At 37.9% G+C, this 19,101-nt stretch overlaps 1 protein-coding gene across 2 annotated transcripts in view; it reads left to right on the top strand.

The window, feature by feature from the left end:
- SMARCA2 (SWI/SNF related BAF chromatin remodeling complex subunit ATPase 2) overlaps positions 1-19,101 on the top strand; it is a 114,660-nt gene that overhangs the window by 59,698 nt on the left and 35,861 nt on the right. For both annotated transcript variants that reach the window (XM_074165786.1, XM_074165785.1), the window contains exons 22-28: positions 603-689; positions 2,148-2,194; positions 3,588-3,754; positions 6,520-6,683; positions 8,153-8,380; positions 12,846-12,923; positions 17,625-17,843. In XM_074165786.1, coding sequence (XP_074021887.1) covers positions 603-689; positions 2,148-2,194; positions 3,588-3,754; positions 6,520-6,683; positions 8,153-8,380; positions 12,846-12,923; positions 17,625-17,843 — 990 coding nt within the window. The remainder of the gene's footprint in view (positions 1-602; positions 690-2,147; positions 2,195-3,587; positions 3,755-6,519; positions 6,684-8,152; positions 8,381-12,845; positions 12,924-17,624; positions 17,844-19,101) is intronic.

Below are 19,101 nucleotides of genomic sequence, written 5' to 3'. Positions count from 1 at the left end.
ACAAGTGAAGACTAAACCACATAGGAAGCAATGTGTTATGATAAAAGTTAACAATATGATTTCTGTTTTATAAAATTAGTATGTACGCTGTTACTGCAGGTATCTTTTATGGGAAAAGAAATCTCTGTCAGACATGCTTTTTTTTACAAGACTGCAGCTCATGCGCTCTGTTCACAAGGAAAGATACTACTTGTATTCACTGTAGTTACAGTGCCTTTCTGCAAACAGGCAATGTTTGAAAAACCCCAGCATTTCCCCTGGCCGAGTTTAATCCAATAACATACCTTCCACTTTGTGGATTACTTCCAGGTCTTCCTTTTTTGTTATGGAGCATCCTTACGATAGATTGATTTATACAGCAAGACAACTGCACAGTAGCTTCTGGGTTTTTACTGTTTGGAGGGGTTTTTTTTGTTTGGTTGGTTTTTTTTATTAGTGATGCAGTGTTCAGATTGGGGTAGAAGTATATTATGCCTAATAATAATAATTATATATACTAATAATTATATATTAGTATATAATATTTAAAATATCTTTCAAAAACTTCATTAATAAGTAAGAAATTCAGTTAACCATTTGATTTGCATTGGTGGTACCCACAGGGAAAAGGCGGAGCAAAAACTCTTATGAACACTATCATGCAATTGAGAAAGATATGCAATCACCCATACATGTTTCAGCACATTGAGGTAAGACTGACAGGTTTGATTTTGAGAGTTGCTTTAATTCAGATGGCTAACGTAATGGAAAACTGCTGTTGAAGCTTACACGTATGGGAGGGACATCTCTGTCCACATCATTTGTGCTGAAAAGACTCATTTGAAAAACACAGTCATTATGGTCACTTATTTTATAAACAAGTTAAAGGAGAAGACACTGCCTGAGCATTCACACAACTGCTAGGACCAGGGTCCCTGCGATCTCTATACCTATCTTTCAGGCGCTCTTCACGCACTGTTCAAGCATCGTTCAGTCCAATGATGATTTTGGGTCTGGGGTCTTCTAACATCTTTTTGGATTCTTTCTGTGTCCAGGCAGGCAGGCCATTGACTGCTCTTATCTTGTTGATTTGCAGTCTCTGCTTACGGTTCTAGCCTCCTTATCTTCTGGTTTACGTGCCTTGTACACCTGCGCTCCCTGGCAGAACATGGGGAACTGAAAAGTTCCAGACTTAAGGAAAACACTACCAAAACATCAGTGTGTTGTCAGTATTTTCCTCATACTAAAAGACTAAACACCGCACTGTACCAGCTGCTAGGAAAATTACTAAGAAAATTAACTCCGTTGCAGCCTAAAGGGCTTTAGCGAATCTAACTACTCATGCTAAGTAAAGCTAGGCAAATAGCAGAAATCACACAATATTATAACCCTAAGTAATTTATTCTAATTAAAATTTAATTATTTAAGCTAAACAGCTAATATCTCTCAACAAACCAATGGGCCAACTGCCAGCTTTTTATTGGTAATCCAAAATCTACTTTTAAAGCATTTAATCTTGTGGAGACACTGTCTTTAAAAAAATGAAGGTGGTTTTTTTTAATTTTAGATGTTCTAGAGCAACTTAATCTCTACTTAGACCTAATATATGATGGAGAGACACTAGTTCAAAACACCTTGTGTAGGATCTTAATAACTAGCAGGCAATCTTTTATGATACCAACAAAAATTGTCCTACCCACCTTGTTTATTTCACCGACAATGTACTATCTATATAGCATCTCTCAATAGGAGCCAAAATACATAAATATAATAATATATCTGGAAAGACAGAAAATGTTGTAAACTTCTGGAATGTAATTACATTTATGAATGAATAATTAAATACATACTGTGATGTATTATCATTGTAGCTTTCACTCTTTGTTCTCTTGTATGCTAATTAATTAGAGTAATTTGCAGATGGATCTTCCAGTAATTAGTATCAATTAATTAGGTTCTACTGTATTTGTAACCTAGTAAACCGCATGCTGACAGAAGTGACTTCTGCAAACCATGAATTTTAAATGGTAGTAACACAGGAAAACATTAAGCGGATCAGTGTTTTCCAAGAGTATGAACTCAAACCCCAATTTAATTGATATAAGAATGCATAATTTTGGGTTACTGTGCAGTTTGTAATAATCTGTTTATTGCTTATAACTCTGCAGGAGTCCTTCGCTGAACATTTAGGCTACTCAAATGGTGTCATCAACGGGTAACTCTTTCAGTTTTTCCTCCTGCTCATAATGTTGTATTGGAACTAATGTATCACATTCTTTTTCTTGAAGGTGCATGCTAACAAACTTGAGCAGCTTATAGAAAGGCAGAGGACCCGCAGGGCACATATCTAAAGCAAAAGATAGCAGTACTATTAGTGTTATGTGAGCTTTTTATGACCTGACATCTCTTTCAGAAGGACAGGCAGAGGAGATTGTAGACTTACTTATGAATAGCTTATGTACCATTTGAAATTCATTGGAATGACTCTTAGAGAGGTATCAGTGAGGATTTTCTTCTCTTTCTTGTTACTTTTGTCTTCTGCTTTTCCCTCTTTACCATCTTTATTCCAAAATTAAAGTAGCATTTATTCCATTCTTTGAAATGAAATAGATTTAAATTTTGTTCTTGGCACTTCTCTGTGCAGCTGACTAGAAACGGATGCTTTCTAAAGGAAAGGTGTGTATCTTCCATCTGACCCGCTTCCTGTTCAGGTGTTAATTACATTTCTTGTTTTTGCTTAACTAGTATAGCAGACTACTTGTCTCCTAAACAGCTTAGTCTTTTGCTGATTACCTATGTGTGCATATGAGAAGACCGTGAATCTTGTGGACTTAAGTATACCATTGCTAATGATAAATTGTATTTTGAGAGTACAGGCTCAAGGTTAGAAAAAAGTTACATGAAACTTCCTTCTCTAAAGCATATCACTGTGATGCTGATTTATACATCCTGTTTACTTTTACTGATTTTTCTCAGTTACTTAGCACTGAATTTCAGTGCTAAGAGTCTGTTTTGCAATTCATAGCATAGAAGACAGAAGAGCAGCTAATCAAAACAACTGAACAGTGTTCATGACTACGAAGGTTATATGTCTAAAGAGTATATTCTCTCTCAAACTCCACCCATTATCCCTGTATGTTAGTTCAGTTTGGAATATTTCATTGTCATGTACATAGTAGTTGAATGGAAAGGGAATTGTTTTTAACACATGCCTGATGAATACAACTCACAGCTGCAGTAAATGCCAGTTGAAAGCAAAACTAGCAGGTGAATGTCTTAATCAATAAAATGCTTATGTAGCCGAGAAATAATGTTTGTTTTCATAAATAGTGAAACAGAATTAAGTTTCATAAAGGAAGGTATTCTGTGTGGCTGAAACTCCATACAGTTTTTGTAATTGAAGAAAAGTACTTTCCAAATAGGAATTCGCATGGGTGTTTATTTTTTTATTTTAACGAAATTGAACAGTTTTAAAGAGAGAAAGTGCCATTAGTCTTGTTTATCTTAAGTAAATTAATCTCCCTTATTATACACTGGCATTATAATGACTAAAAACTTTTCTAAATGAGGGCTATTCTGGCACTTACTGTGCTTTTTGTCTTTAACAGAGCTGAACTTTATCGGGCCTCAGGGAAGTTTGAGCTACTCGATCGTATTCTACCAAAGTTACGAGCTACTAACCATCGTGTACTTCTTTTCTGTCAAATGACGTCACTCATGACCATTATGGAAGACTACTTTGCCTTTAGAAATTTCCTTTACCTGCGTCTTGATGGTAAGCTAAATGAAAAAAAAAAAAAAAAAAGAAATAATGAGTTAGGAAGCAGCATATTTCATTAGTTTGAACATGGGAGGCCTGGGTTCTCTTCCTAGGGTCTTCCTAGCACACCAGTGCTATGAAGTTTTGTACAATAGTGCAAACGGGTACAAAAAATGATTTGACAAATCCATGAAGGAAGAGTCTCTAAGGATATTTATTATGAAGTTATGACAGTAGACCCTTAGGCCGCAGCTTACTAGAATTTTACCTATTCTTACAGACAAGATACTGAGCAAGGTGTACTTTTGCCTCTCTCGGTAGATTTGATCTTAAGTAGTTCTGTGTCTCCATCAGTTGTCACTGTTTAAGTTGCCTGAAAGTATTCTGATGATGGGAGATAATAATGCAAGTAGAATTAATTAATTTGTACCAGTTTAAAGTTCAACTGCTGTTCTTGACAGGATAGCTGAGTTTCAGTGACAGGTAAGCTAGTACCTGTAGTTTTCTTCCTGAATTTCACAGGAAGGTCAGTAGCCTCAATTACTTCATGTGTAGATATGTCTTATTACCTTTGAATGAAAAGATGGTTTAGAAACATAGTGGAGTTATATTGAAAGGGAAGTAACTAAAAATAGCATATCCTATCTGAGGCTTAAACCTGTTTGAAAGAAGTTTCCATTTTGGCCGTTTTCCTTGCTAATGATGTGTGCCTTCTTAAACTCATTAAGTAAAAATAATGAATATGTATCTCACACATTATAGTATTACATAGGATCAGCAGCATTTACCAGAGTATCTTTTTAATAGAAAGCAGTGACTTACGAAAAATATAAAGAGCAGCGTTATTAAAATGAGAGTTTAAGATCCTTTTGAATGTTCTTTTCACAGTGTTTTAAGCTGGCTCTTTGCTTCACGCTCTAATTGGAAGAAAAAGTAATGCTGGGAAGTATTCTCATCCTATGCAAATATTAATGAACATAAACTTGAAACACTGTTATCCTCAGTTGTAAAACAGGGTAATGAAACTGAGGCATAAATGAGCTCTGTCACTGTGCCACAGGATGTCTTGGTCAAAACTGGCTGAAGAACATAATACCACGCTAACAAAACCCTCCTTGCGCCTCTGACATGCAGGTCTTTTAATGCTTCCACTCAAGAGAAATTAATTATATTAGTTACATTTAAAACATTTTAAATTACTTTACACGATGTATTTTAAAACTAATTCTTTTTCATGCCAGAATGTCTAAGGCAATATGCAGTATGATAAATACAGCTCCTTGTTTTCTTTAAAATTTTGCTGGTAATTCATTAGTGAGATGAACCCTTTTTTTTTCTTTTCCAGTTTTGTGATGACAGATACCTTCTGTGCTGGAATGTAATATATATGTAGATTCTATTCAACTGTCTTCTGACATAGAATGTTTTCAACCCAAGTCATGTGCTTCTTAAGGGAATGGGTTTCTGTGGGCCAGCAGTTTGGCTGTGTGATTGTACTGAGTCTGGCGGGGCTGAAGTTAACTTTCCTCCTGGCAGCCCATATAGTGCTGTGCTTTGCATTTGCGGCTGGGCAATATTGATAACACAGCAATTATAGCACTCCAGTGTTTTGGCTATTGCTGAGCAGTGCTTGTACCGTGTCAAGGCTTTCTCTGCAAACCACCCCTCTACCCTCAAGGCCAGTAGGCTGGGGGTGAGCCAGGACCCAGCCGGGACAGGTAACCCAAACTGACCAAAGGGACATGCTCAGCAATAAAAGCTGAGGGGAAGGAAGACAATGCAGGGAGATTCCTCGTTACAGCAGTCATTACGGGTGCTGAGGCTCTGCTTTCAGGAAGTGGCTGGACATCTGCCTGCTCATGGGAAGTAGTAAATAAATTCCTTTTTGCTTTGCTTGCATGCGCAGCTTTTACTTTTCTTATTAAACGGCCTTTATCTCAGCCCAGGAGCTTTTCCATCTTATTTTCTTCCCCCATACTATTGAGGAGGGGGAGTGAGAGAGGTGTGGGAGGGTGGGCATCTGGCAGCCAGCTGCCATCCCAGTAATAGAAAAACTTCATCTTCTGTGCATACATCAATATCTGAATAAAAATAGCAGACTTTCTTTGGCTTTCAGTTACAGACAGAAGTGTAAACAAGGAAGGGCAAACAGTGAACCAGGTTTAAGGTGATCAATGTGGAATGTTGCTGAAGTACATGAAATTCATCCAGTCGCCTGAGCGCACAGGGCTTGGTTTTTACTTAGAACTTTGTGTTTTCACCATAATTGAATTCCTTGCCTGCTCTCCCTCAGCCATTGTACACCATCACCCTCAAGATAAGACATTTTAAGAGTTTTCAACGGCTCTAAGCCCAACACCAACATTTTGATAAATCTCTCTGTAAGTCACTTATAAAAATATTTAGATGCTGTTGTGGCCAGAAGGCACTAAAGAAAACTGGAATTCTCTCCTGTTTTTGTATATAACTTCAGTTGAAATTTATGTCAGTCATAAAACAGTGTAACAATGTTAGCCAATATTTTAAAGGCAACTTTTGAAATGTTGAAAGAAATACTTAAAAGAGATATTTTGAAGTCTGTACCTTAGATGCGATAGCCAATTGACCAAAGCATTTGTGGCCAGTGTTTATTGTGTGTATGGAAAATGTGGCAGAGGTGGCAAAGAGCAAGTGAGCTAAAATTTCCCTTCCATGTGTACCTTTAGCAACTGACATTGTGTTTATATTATTTCAGTTCACATGTTTGTTATAGAGTGGGTTTTGTTTTAATTTCTTTTCAGGCACAACAAAATCAGAGGATCGAGCTGCTCTGTTGAAGAAGTTCAATGAACCTGGGTCACAATACTTTATCTTCTTGCTGAGTACAAGGGCTGGAGGGCTAGGCTTAAATCTCCAGGCTGCTGACACTGTTATAATCTTTGATAGTGACTGGAATCCTCACCAGGTTATTTTTATTTACTTATCTTCATGAAATGTGCAAAGAAATCGTAATGCTTTTTGCGGTTTCTTGTTTAAATTGGGGATATAGCCTGGGGTGACAGCAATAGATTCAGGTAAGTCAAAAAATGATGCTTTGAGAGGAATTAGTGAGGCAAACTGCTACAATCAGGAGGTGTTTTGGTTTGAATCAATGAAGTAATTCTGTGTCTGTGTATGGTTTTTATCTGAGTCTCAAGGAATACTCAGAGCCAGGGGCCTTATAGACCCGCTTCATTTGTATAACTGTACTCACTCTTTAACCCTTAGGACATTAATATATATCGCCCCATTTTGAGTCTTTGGTAGGCAGCTTGCAATATTTTAGTAAAGGCTGTGCAGAGCGCTGTGCATCTCAGGAAATTAGCACTTAAATGGCATATTTCCAGAAGTAAAAACTTCTGTTTCCTCACTTTACCATATTCCTGTGCTTCTGAGAATGATTATATAAGCAAATTCATATTGTAGCTTCAGCTTCCCTGTTAATGCAAACTTAAAAATACACCTTTAGGTTGCAGCAGCTGCATTATTTGTAGTGCTTGGGAAGGGAATTGTAGAAGGGAAGAGCTAACAACGGTAGCAAAAGCACAAATGGTGCTGGACTGAAATAGGCAAAGTCATTGCCTGTTTTCTTTTTCTCTATGTTAAGAAACTTTGTATTATGAGGTAGCACAAAACTGTGATACCATTCATTATCTGACTATGCTGAAGTAGAAACACATCATTTGTAGGAGTTACGGATTTCTCTTTTCCCCAAAGAAAATAGATAAGATTTTTGAATTAATAGAAGAAATTCTTGACCTATGACCTGCAGGTGTACTTTTTACTTCCACCATTTTTATGTGCGATCACCTGACCAAAAAATAGTGGCATTGATTCACAGTCTTGTATATATGAGATTTCAATCAGGAAGATCAGATTTAAGCTGTTTTAGCACAAATATTCCAAAGCTGATTCAATAGATCAAATAATTTTTAGTCAACATATTTAAGAATTAGCAATGACATTTAGTAGATAAATTTATGTATGGGTTTTTTTCCTAGTAATTTTGTTGCTTTCTTTTCCTGCAGTTAAGAGATACTTAACTGGGTTCATTCTGGCTTGGAAGGTGATGAGCTTTGAATAGAAGGGAAAAAGTAAATACATTAGCCATTCTCAGTCACTACACCTGCTTTCAAGAAGTTTTTGGCTTACTTCATTTGTACCATACAGAGCATGTCCATGTTTTTTGCCTTTTGGTTTTCCCCTTGCTTAGGTCTGATGAAGTTGTGGGAAAGAAAGCAGTGAAGAATGAGCCATCTGAATTGTGGTGGACTGTTGTTTGAGTACTCCTTTCTATACCAAAAAGAATTCAGCATTATAATGTCCTTTAAGCAGAGAATTATTTCTGTAGTACACTTACAGTATAAATCACTTTCTATGTTCTTTGCCTAATAGGACTTACAGGCACAAGATAGAGCTCATCGAATTGGTCAGCAGAATGAAGTTAGAGTCCTGCGACTGTGCACTGTGAACAGTGTGGAAGAAAAGATACTTGCTGCTGCAAAGTATAAGCTGAATGTAGATCAAAAAGTTATTCAGGCTGGAATGTTTGATCAGAAATCTTCAAGCCACGAAAGGAGAGCCTTTCTACAGGCTATATTGGAGCATGAAGAAGAAAATGAGGTAGGGTAGTTAATCAGTAAGAGGATGTTTCAGGAAGTACTAAGTTATTTTTTTCGTCAGTTACAAAGTTTGTCATCTCCTTTTGAAATTAGAAATGTCATCATATTCTTACCGTCTAGTGAAAGAAACTTAATTTTTCTCTCTTTATTTGGTCACAGTAATAGTTTATAATGTAATGGTTATTATTAAATCTTAGTGTAGAATTAGGCATTGCAACTTAAACCCATTCTGCCCTTTCATAATTTTGGCAAAAAATTGTATTCAAACAAATATTTTTTTTCCAAAACAGATTATAAGAGTTCTGAAATCCAGTTTATATGTTAAACTAGGTAATCTGATTTTCAGACAGGCTGAGCAACTAGCACTACTTAGGGTCAATCATGAAAGACCCTGCTTACAGAGCTTCTTTTGGATCCTGGGTAAGAGTTAAAATCTGCTTTGGTGTGCTTAGGACAAGCCAGCAAAACAGCTGTTTCTTTCTGGTGCTGTGTCCAACCTGGACTTCTGGTTATCATTTCCTCTTCAAGAAACAAATAGGTGTTTAAAAATAGCTGTCAATTTTTTCCTTATAATAGTGGGAAGTGAGGTTATAGAATTACTGATTGTATGTCCCTGTGTTTTCATTCCATTCTCTGGAATTGTGATTGTGGAATAGTGAGCCCCTTCTTTTGCCTATCACTACAGACTCTTCTCTTAATGTGAACAAAATTCAGTGTTTGGATGAAAGCCTCACTTAGGGGAGAGTGTATAAACATATCAATTACATTGAAAATGCAGACAAAAAAATGCCATTGTTCAATGACTTTTTCCCACCTTGAAAATACCCTGTACCGGTTAAAGACACAGAGGTCTGAAACCTGTTTTTGCCCCTGAGTATGCCTTGTACATCTGTACCATATGCATGCTGAAAGAAAAGATTCTGTAGCCTTGTTTCACAGGCATCCTTCGTTATGTGGTGTAAAGTTTCAAAGACCAAGGAGTCTACTTCTTCAGTAATTGAACTTTTTGTTTAAACTCTTTGTCTTCTTGTACATCATTAAGATAGAATTTTGTATTGTTGTTTTAGTACTTCTCATAAGAAATTAAAGAAGGCTGTCAAACAGTCAATTTTATCAGTAATTGTCTTTTATTTAGGGTGTGAATGCAGAAACAGAATGATCTATGTGTACCATTTTTGATTATGTGAAACTGTAGTTCTCAAGCAGCCAACACCATCTGTATGAGTAGATAGATGAACTTGAAACCAATAGCAATTTTCAGTAAGCCTGTGATTTGTTTCTAAAATTGACATAGTTTTGTTATGTTTTCAAATCCCTAGAAAATATTTATCTGAAAGTATTTCAAAAGTCAGGACTGTAGTTTAGACCTAATTGACATGCCTTATTTCACAGATGACTTCAGAGCAATTCACTTCTTGTGTGGTTGTTCAAATACACTTGGTCTGCCTTCCTGAAGCAAGCACAGATTTAACTAAGGTTTGCTTGCCCTAACCCAGCGTCAGTCTTTAAAGTAAGCATTGATACTGCAGTCTGATGCCTAATGGTCAGACTGAAGATGAGGCTTTGAAGTAAAATTTCTTTGCGGACAGAGACTATGCAAAACTGAAACTGCTGAGGGAGTCAGAGGGATTGAATTTGCACCGTCTATCCAGCACTGGTCAGCCATTGCTTCTTCGTTGCAACAGCACTGGAAACAAAATTTGAATATCAAATGAGTGATTGACAAGAAAAAGTAAATCTCTCAGTTAAGTTTTTAATATCAGAACAACTTTGACTTGCAAATACGGACTAGCATATCTAATAAAGAGATTGGTTAGTGACCATCTAGTTAAATATTCCTATGCTAATCATGCTTTAAACTTCCATATCAAAACTTTTGCACTTGAATGTACAGCACCATATTCTATTCATAGTTTTTTAGAAGTTTTCATAAATTCAGCATGAAATCTCTCTGTATTTTTCTTTTTTTTTTTTCCTCTCCTGTTTTTAATTCTAGCAGTACTAGATAAAGCAGAGGTAATTTCTGTATATGTAGAAGGATATATTAGAATAATAGGAATGTATGACAGGTGATTAGAAGTAACTTGTTCATGGAGGCATTTTTTCGTTGGCAGTGGTGTTTATAATTTTTTCTTCTGCCAAGTCTACCTGGTTGGCAACAGGAATATTCAGACTAACCACAGATTATCATAGAATCATAGAATGGTTAGAGTTCGAAGGGACCTTAAAGATCATCTGGTTCCAACCCCCCTGCCATGAGCAGGGACATCTCCACTAGACCAGGTTGCTCAAAGCCCCATCCAGCCTGGCCTTAAACACTTCCAGGGATGGGGCATCCACAACTTCTCTGGGCAACCTGTTCCAGTGCTTCACCACCCTCACAGTAAAGAATTTCCTCCTAATATCTGATCTAAATCTCCCTTCTTCCAATTTAAAACCCTTACCCCCTGTCCTGTCACTACACTTCCTGACAAAGAGTCCCTCTCCGGCTCTCCTGTAGGCTCCCTTCAGATATAGGTAGGCTGCTATAAGGTCTCCCTGGAGCCTTCTCTTCTCCAGGCTGAACAATCCCAGCTCTCTCAGCCTGTCTTCGTAGGAGAGGTTCTTCAGCCCTCTGATCATCTTCATGGCCCTGCACTGGACCCGTTCCAACAGGTCCATGTCCTTCCTGTGTGGAGGACTCCAAGGCTGGACACAGTATTCCAGGTGGGGTCTCACGAGCGCAGAGTAGAGGGGTAGAATCACCTCCCGCGACCTGCTGGCCACACTTCTCTTGATGCAGCCCAGAATCCGGTTGGCTTTCTGGGCTGCCAGTGTGCACTACCAGCTCATGTTGAGCTTCTCATCCATGAGCACTCCCAAGTCCTTTTCCTGAGGGCTGCTCTCCAGCCATTCTCCGCCCAACCTGTATTTGTGCCTGGGATTGCCATGTCCCAGGTGCAGGACCCTGCACTTGGCCTGGCTGACGAGCCCACCTCTCAAGCCTGTCCAGGTCCCTCTGGATTGCATCTCTTCCCTGCAGCGTGTTGACCACACCACCGAGCTTGGTGTCGTCAGCAGACTTGCTGAGGGTGCATTCTATCCCACTGTTCATGTCTCCGACAAAGATGTTAAATAGCACTGGTCCCAGTAACAACCCCTGAGGACTTATGTGGACACTCTTGTTACAGCTTCTGCTGTGGGATGCCTTTTTTTTTTTTTTTAGATAACAAGTTGCTCTGACATGATAGGAAGCATGTGAAACTTTCATGAGGGTCACGTTCTTCATTGATCATAAAGGAAGGGATCTGTACTCTTTTTTTTTTTTTCTCTGTGTGTGTAACTATGTAACTTCCTTTTCTTGAACACTTGAAGGAGTGCTGACTAGAAGTGAGAAGAACTAGCTCTCTGTTATTTTCCGTGTTGCCTTTTTCATCTTAAAATCTAAATTATAGGTACATTTTGTGTACATATGGATATTAAGGTACAGAAGTGTTTGTTGGGAATTACATTAGTAAGAACTGTATTTTTTCCGAAGTGTAGAAATCTTGCCAGTGGAGGGAAAATAAGATGTGTGGATATAGATGAAGGCCTTTTCTGTTTATTTCTGGAAAAAAGGAAAGCTACAAAATGTTAGTTTTTTGGATGCTATTTGTAGCGTTCTATACTCCCACTGAGTACAAAACATGAGTTTTCAAGAAAAATTCTGCAGCATGCTGTAACACAGGTTCAGTAAGCCCTATGTAGGAACTGGGCTGTAGTTTTATAGTTTCCAATTACCTGTTGTCTATTTGAAATGCTATGTGCTTTCAAAATAATTCAAGGAGGGAAACTGAACACAGTGGACTCATGATTGTGTTAAAAAGGGTCTCGGAGTTGTTCAGTTTTAACATCGTTAGTTGAATTCTGCCATTCTAAATTGTTTTTCCAAGGACTGTTTCTGTTTTTATGAAATAATTTGTTTTGTCTGAAGTCAGAGGTTCATATCTTAGTTTTTAAGCAGATAATGGTCAAGAGAAGGAGGGATTCAGCAGGGTTTTTTCCAGTATAATGACATGTTTTATTTCCTTCATTTAATGAGGACTTTTTGATTCTCCTTGCTTAGAGAGCAAAGAGCTCATAATGCAGAATGGTATGTCTGAGGGACTACTGTAGAACAGCAAAACGGAAATGCATATATTTTAACTGAAGCCCTAACTGTGCTTCTGACCCAGGAAAACCACAACCCAAAATTTCCTGGTTGCATATTTGCTCATTTCCTCATTCTCAATTTATGAAGGTCGTAATAGGTCCCAGTCATTTCTCTAATTATGTCTATTTTGCGTTAGTTCTGAATTGCTGAACATTTTAAAAGTTTTAGTTTCATTTTGAGTGTTTCACACGTGTCATGACAGAAGGAGAGTCAGTGCAACACTGACCTGACGGAGGTTGTTACTTCAAGTTGCATGTAGCTTCTTTCTAATACCTTTATCCATCCATATAACCAGGAGGAAGATGAAGTTCCTGATGATGAAACTCTGAATCAGATGATTGCTCGACGTGAAGAGGAATTTGATCTCTTTATGGTAAGGAGGATATGATTGTAAGTAGAGTACATATAGAAGTAGTGTTTTTAAAAAAGGCTTTCAGCTTTTGTCATTCAAATTTTGGAAAACTTTGTTGGAGGAATAGGCTTTATTTACTTGCATTGTTTATCTGAAGTAAAAAGGGTAGTCTGCTTAAATATGGAGTTCCTTATGTGACAGAAAGGCTTCAGAGATGCTTGCGAACAGTATAGTGGAACGGTGCCGATCTAGAGTAAGAGTCTGGCATGACCTGAAAAATTTACAGTGCAAAACTGATAGTCACGATTTGGCTTGCTAAATCTACAGAATACATTTGTTTTTCAATTTCTTGCCACTTTTGGGCTATGAGGAACTTAACAAGATAGTAATCTAATAGATTGATAGTGTTGTTTTCTTTGTGAGTTAACTGGGCTTTGCTGATGGTTTTGTCAAGCTGCATCTCTGCTCCTACAACAGTTGAACAGTTACTGCAGTAGAGCTAGTGACAGTGATTCAAATGCAAGCAACTTATTAGTACTTCCCTTTTTGTTAGTGCTGCTACAACAGTGATGGAATAATTACTAAATTGTCAGCGTAGGCATGGGTCTTGACTTTTAGTGTGTGTACATTGTAAGGATTGCTGAGGGACCTTTGAGAGTTACTGACACAGCAACAGGAGAATACCTAAGTACTGAAGGTAAAGCACCATGCCCTCTAATTCTATAGAGGCTGCTTTGTTCTGCAAGGTGGAACAAGAGAGACGCTGACGTGTGCATGAATGAAAGCATATCCACAGAAACAACCATTGATCGGACCACAGGTTTTTAGTCCTCACAATCTTCTGCTCAAGGATTCATGTGCAAAACTTCATTGTTGCGCAAGCATGGAGGGGCACTTTTTACATCAGTGGCGTTTGTTCAGGTGCATAGTTGAAAGGCCATATTCACCCACATGACTGTGCCCTTTGTCATTGCTTACTTGGCAGTTTAGTCCTTTTGCGCTGTTACATTTCATGTTATCCCAGAAGAACTGAAATCCCTAAAACTAGGCTGCACATAAAATGAGTGCTTACAGACACCTGTCTTTTTAAACTTTCCTTCAGCGATATGGGTGTAAAGAGATACACATGACAGAAAGCAAGAGGTGGCTATTTGATCCAATTCTCAAAAACAGTAATTTCAGCCAAATTATTGGCTGAAAATTGTGAGTACCCTGAGTTGTGTGAAAGCTATTGGAAGAAGCTTCTCAGTACTTCTTGTTCAGCCACAGAAGGAAAGAACTAATCCATGGATTGAAAATAGCTGATGAATTTATGTCTGTTTGGAGAAAATTTCTACAACTGGCTATTAACAGCCATTCAGTAAAACAGTTGAGGGGCCTAGAGTGAAGACAGTTCTAGCACTCTGTGGGCTGAATTTATGTTTTTCATATAATTTACATAAAAGTTTTTAAGGGAGAGTAAAGAGTTAGTAGTAGGTAATAAAAATTTGAAGATGCAAAGCTAACATGGTTTGAAGGCTAGGGGTTTGAAAATACTAGAAACAGTGAAGTTAAATATTAATGGCTAAGAAATAATTTTAATTGTTAATGAAGAATTTTTTTTTCATTTTACTAAACTGTTTAATTATAAAAGAAAAGTCTGAAAAACAACTTTGGCAGTCAGTGTTGTTTGTCTTCTTTTTATCAATATTTTAGGTCTTGCATAGTCAGATAAAGAGCACAAAGATAGGTTCGTATTCTCCTTACCTCAATGATGACTGTGCGACTTCGTTCCCTCTGTTAAGGTTGTGCAGATGTAATCAGAATTCAGCAAACTGCAATATCCAAGAAAAATGTGTTTTGGTTTGTTCACTTAACTAGGCTTAGAGGTGTAAAAGCATGTATTTTGCTATTTAAAGTGAGCGGTTCCAAAACAATAGGCAAGAGAGTTCCTTGAGAAGCTGTTCTTTTGTCACTTTTCAAGTCAGGAGTATTCTTTGGCATAGATTCTGAGATGTAGCTGTAGAGCTAAGTATGCTGTTCAGAAAGAGGATGTGTACAAGTGGACTTAATTTCCCTGTTAGAGGCTCCACGTATGTAACAATAAGTAAAAACTTGAGATAGCCTCAAACGTCACGCTGTCCTTCCTTTTGCATCCGTTGCAAATGATGGCATTTCATCACATAGTAAAAAAGTTTAGAAAATATTCAGAGACAAATCAGTGTTTCAATGTGACCTGTACAATTCTTGTCATTTCATAATAGTGTGCTTCAACAAGTGTTACTCTTCCTGGAAAAAATAAATACATATTTTTAACGTTATATTTACTTAAATAAAGATTCCTGATGTGAAAACTGCCTTTCAAGTGGAAGAGTGGCCTTTCAAGGGAGGTCTCTCAACAAAATCTCCTTGAATCCATATTGGCAATATGGCAGCAGCTGTGTATATAAATTTTTGGTTTTACACTGTGTGGCTGAGGTGTTTTTTTTAAGAACTATTTTAGTTACAATTTAGAAAGTTTAAGATAACCGTTCACAGGACAGCAGTGTCCTGTGTTTTTTCTAAACTGGAAGTTTTAGGCCTTGAGCCTGCCAACGCTTTTAAGTTCTTCATTTATGTGTCATCATTAGCAACATAGGATATTTTTATTTCCAGCACTTAAGCCTTATTGAGGACAGTGTAAATACAGTTACTTTATTAGTTATAATAAAATAAGGTAGATCTGGTTTGGAAATACATGTTTTGGTAAGACATGGGAAGATAGGACAAGAGGTTTCGCAGAGGTAAAAGTGGTTTGAGTAGTATCGTAAGAAAAAATTCATGGCTGTTTGTATCTCTCACACCTCAGATTAACTGAGAGTGTTTTCCTTCCCAAGTGCTTTTGTTTCAGAAAACAGCTATCAAAATATACTACTGTAGTGTTCAGTCTTTGTCTTAGAGATAGAAATGTGGTCATCAGGGGAAATAAATGAAGTTTCAGCATTAATTTCATATACTTAGTGTCATTATAGTATGATGTCCTGAATTTCTCTGCTGAATAGTAGAGAAATCTATCCGATCTATCCTGTTTGGGCTATCTCTCAGTGCAGCTTGCTGGTTGCCAAGTTAGCAATGAACCAAGCCGCATGTCTGGCTTGAGTGAGACATTTTTTGAAATTAATTCAGATTGAATGAGATGGTCTTCAAAAGGTGACCTGTGGAAGTCTACTATAAAAAACTAAAGGCTATACAGCCCATTTATCATTGTCTGAGGTAATGAAGGATGGAGAAAACCCACATGTATTTAGAGTTGCTTCTTGAATGTAGTTGGATCAGCAGACTGAAGACACGCACCTTACATTCTGCTTTTCACTGAGTTTAGAAATCAGATAGGGCACAAGACAAGATGATGAAGACCACTTATAAGATGCTGTGCCTGAGGTAGTATTTTGGGAATGCTTGTATTTGAGAAGTGCCAAGATGAGAGAAGATTCAATATATTCAACAGTGCCATCATGAAGCTTCAGTTAGTAAATTTGGCTGGATTTGAGCTGCCCCTATACACATGTAATATCTCTGAATTTATGCATGTCCGTGTCTTGGCTAGAGGTGTGAAAGGACGATATGTCTAGTTGGTATCCTGTAAAAGTGCGGCATCATGTACACAAGGAAGGGGTTTGCATTTTATCAAGGATGCTTTTTACAAATGCTTATGGACCAAAGCAGTAGCCTGTTCTGGCGCTACAGCCAATTCTAGTGCTAGTGTATTTATATTAGTTTTTCAAATATGAAAATTAAATGCTCAGTGGCCACCTGTTTGTTTTCTCTGCTTAGCAACTGATTACTGAGTGTTTAAGTACAGTGTGACTGTTCAAAAATTGTATTTGTAAGGCTGTTGGTACTATCTGATTCGAGCTACTTTAAAAAATGCAAATGAGATTCACGGGACCATAGGAGCCTAGGTCAGCATATAGTCAACGGAGAGAGGTGGATGCTTCCCTGGGAGGATTATAAAGCACCTCACTGATGAGTCTACAGTAGCTTATGGGAATGTATCCTGAGTATCCGTATTTGTTTTCTGAGGTAGTTGTTCATCACACTTGAAATTAATTTATATAATTATTTCAATTTCAGCTTAAAGTTTTAACACTACCTTCTAATATTCTTTACCTAATCTTATCTGATATTTTTGTATGTATTTTGATTTTGCCTAGTACAGCAGTAAGATTAGGAAAAATTGAGTGGTTTAAGCATGTTGACCTCTTGGCACTGTGTAGGCAAGCTTTTATCTGAATTCCTTAATTCTCTCTCTTGATTACTTTTTTCTAATAAGAGCTTTTAAATTTTCTTCTTCTGCTGTTCAGGCTTACAAAACTACTGTGTTTGCAGTTACTTTTTTTAGTAACTTTAGATCACCTTTATGAATACGAAGAAACCATAAAACGTGTGCAAAAGGAAGAGAGTTGTTTAATTAATGGAATAGTGTTTTCATGATCTGCTTTGTATCACTTAGGGTACTGTGTTGTCTCAGTTACTTCTGTAGAAACTAGTTATGGAGTACAGAAGTTGACTGAAGATCAATGATCAAGTGTAGCTTCTTTGTTTGGTTGCATTTTAGAAGTATTTAGAAGTATCATGGAAGGGAAATACCTGTGAAAAACTTGGTTTAAATTTTCAAGTATCGCTAGATCGCCAGGAATTTCCATGATTCATTTTGATATTTGCCCTTAAAACTGTTTTATCTTTTCCCACCTGCCATTGCAGCGCATGGACATGGACCGTCGCAGGGAGGATGCCAGAAACCCCAAGCGTAAGCCCCGCTTGATGGAGGAGGATGAATTACCATCCTGGATTATTAAAGATGATGCTGAAGTTGAAAGGCTTACATGTGAAGAAGAAGAAGAGAAAATATTCGGAAGAGGATCCCGTCAACGCAGGGATGTGGACTACAGTGATGCTCTCACAGAGAAACAATGGCTGCGGGTAGGTTGTCTGTTTTTTGTTCTTTGGTTGTTTGGGTTTGGTTTGGTTTTTTTTTTTACAGTTGAAATGTATTGATTTGTGTTGGGTTTTTTCTTCTTTTTGAAGACTACAAATTTGCACTAGGGAGAGCATAACGTCATAGTTAAGGCCTAAATACTCTTATTATCTAACTTTAGCTGCTGTGTTGAGGGCATAAGTAAGTTTAAAGCTGCATTGCTGAGACTTAAAATGCTGAATCAGGACTATGGTAGCTTTCTGTTGCCACGGATCTTGGCATATTTCTTAGGTCTTTAGACTCTTTAGTAAGTGTCATCTTTAAGATATATGATGAATTATTTTACAGTGGGGAAGACCAGCGATCAGTATGTATTACAGCTTTTTGTGTTGCAGAAGCTTAATTTTGTTATTTTTTTAAAAATACCTGAATTTAACCCTTTTAAGAATTTGGAAACTTTCACAAAAGTTGTCTTTGTTTCATTTCCAAGTCTTGAGCATTTCTTTCCTCCACTGATATCAAAACCCTTGATAAATGATGTAAGAATTTAGGACCTGAAAGTAAAAATTCTAAATTTAACTCACACCAAATCTGTGGTTTTGTTGTATTTCACTGAATTTCACTGAATTTTTAGAGTTGGAAGGGACCATAAAGATCATCTAGTCCAACTCCCCTGCCGAAGCAGGATTGCCCAGAGCATGTCAGAGCATGTTACTCAGGACTGAATCCAGGTGGGTCTTGAAAATCTCCAAAGAAGGGGACTCCACAACCTCCCTGGGCAGCCTGTTCTAGTGCTCTGTCACCCTCACCATAAAGAAGTTTCTGCTCATATTTGAGTGGAACCTCCTATGTTCCAGCTTGTGCCCGTTGCCCCTCATCCTCTCACTGGGAACCACTGAAAAGAGTCTGGCTCCCTCCTCCTTCAGCCCACCCTTTAGATACTTATAAGCATTGATAAGGTCTCCCCTCAGCCTTCTCTTCTCCAGGCTAAAGAGTCCCAGCTCTCTCAGCCTTTCTTCATAAGGGAGATGCTCCAATCATCCAATCATCCTCATTGCCCTTCGCTGGACTCTTTCCAGTAGTTTCCTATCCCTCTTGAATTGGGGAGCCCAGAACTGGATGCAGTACTCCAGTTGTGGCCTCACCAGTGCAGAGTAGAGGGGGAGAATGACCTCCCTCGACCTACTGGCCACACTCTTCCCTATGGAGCCCAGGATTCCGTTGGCCTTCCTGGCCACAAGAGCACACTGCTTGCTCATTGTC

Source organism: Numenius arquata, chromosome Z (genome assembly GCF_964106895.1).
Source record: "Numenius arquata chromosome Z, bNumArq3.hap1.1, whole genome shotgun sequence".
Taxonomy (NCBI): Eukaryota; Metazoa; Chordata; class Aves; order Charadriiformes; family Scolopacidae; genus Numenius; species Numenius arquata.
Note: the sequence above shows the minus strand (reverse complement) of the source record. Positions and strands in the feature narration are given on the sequence as shown.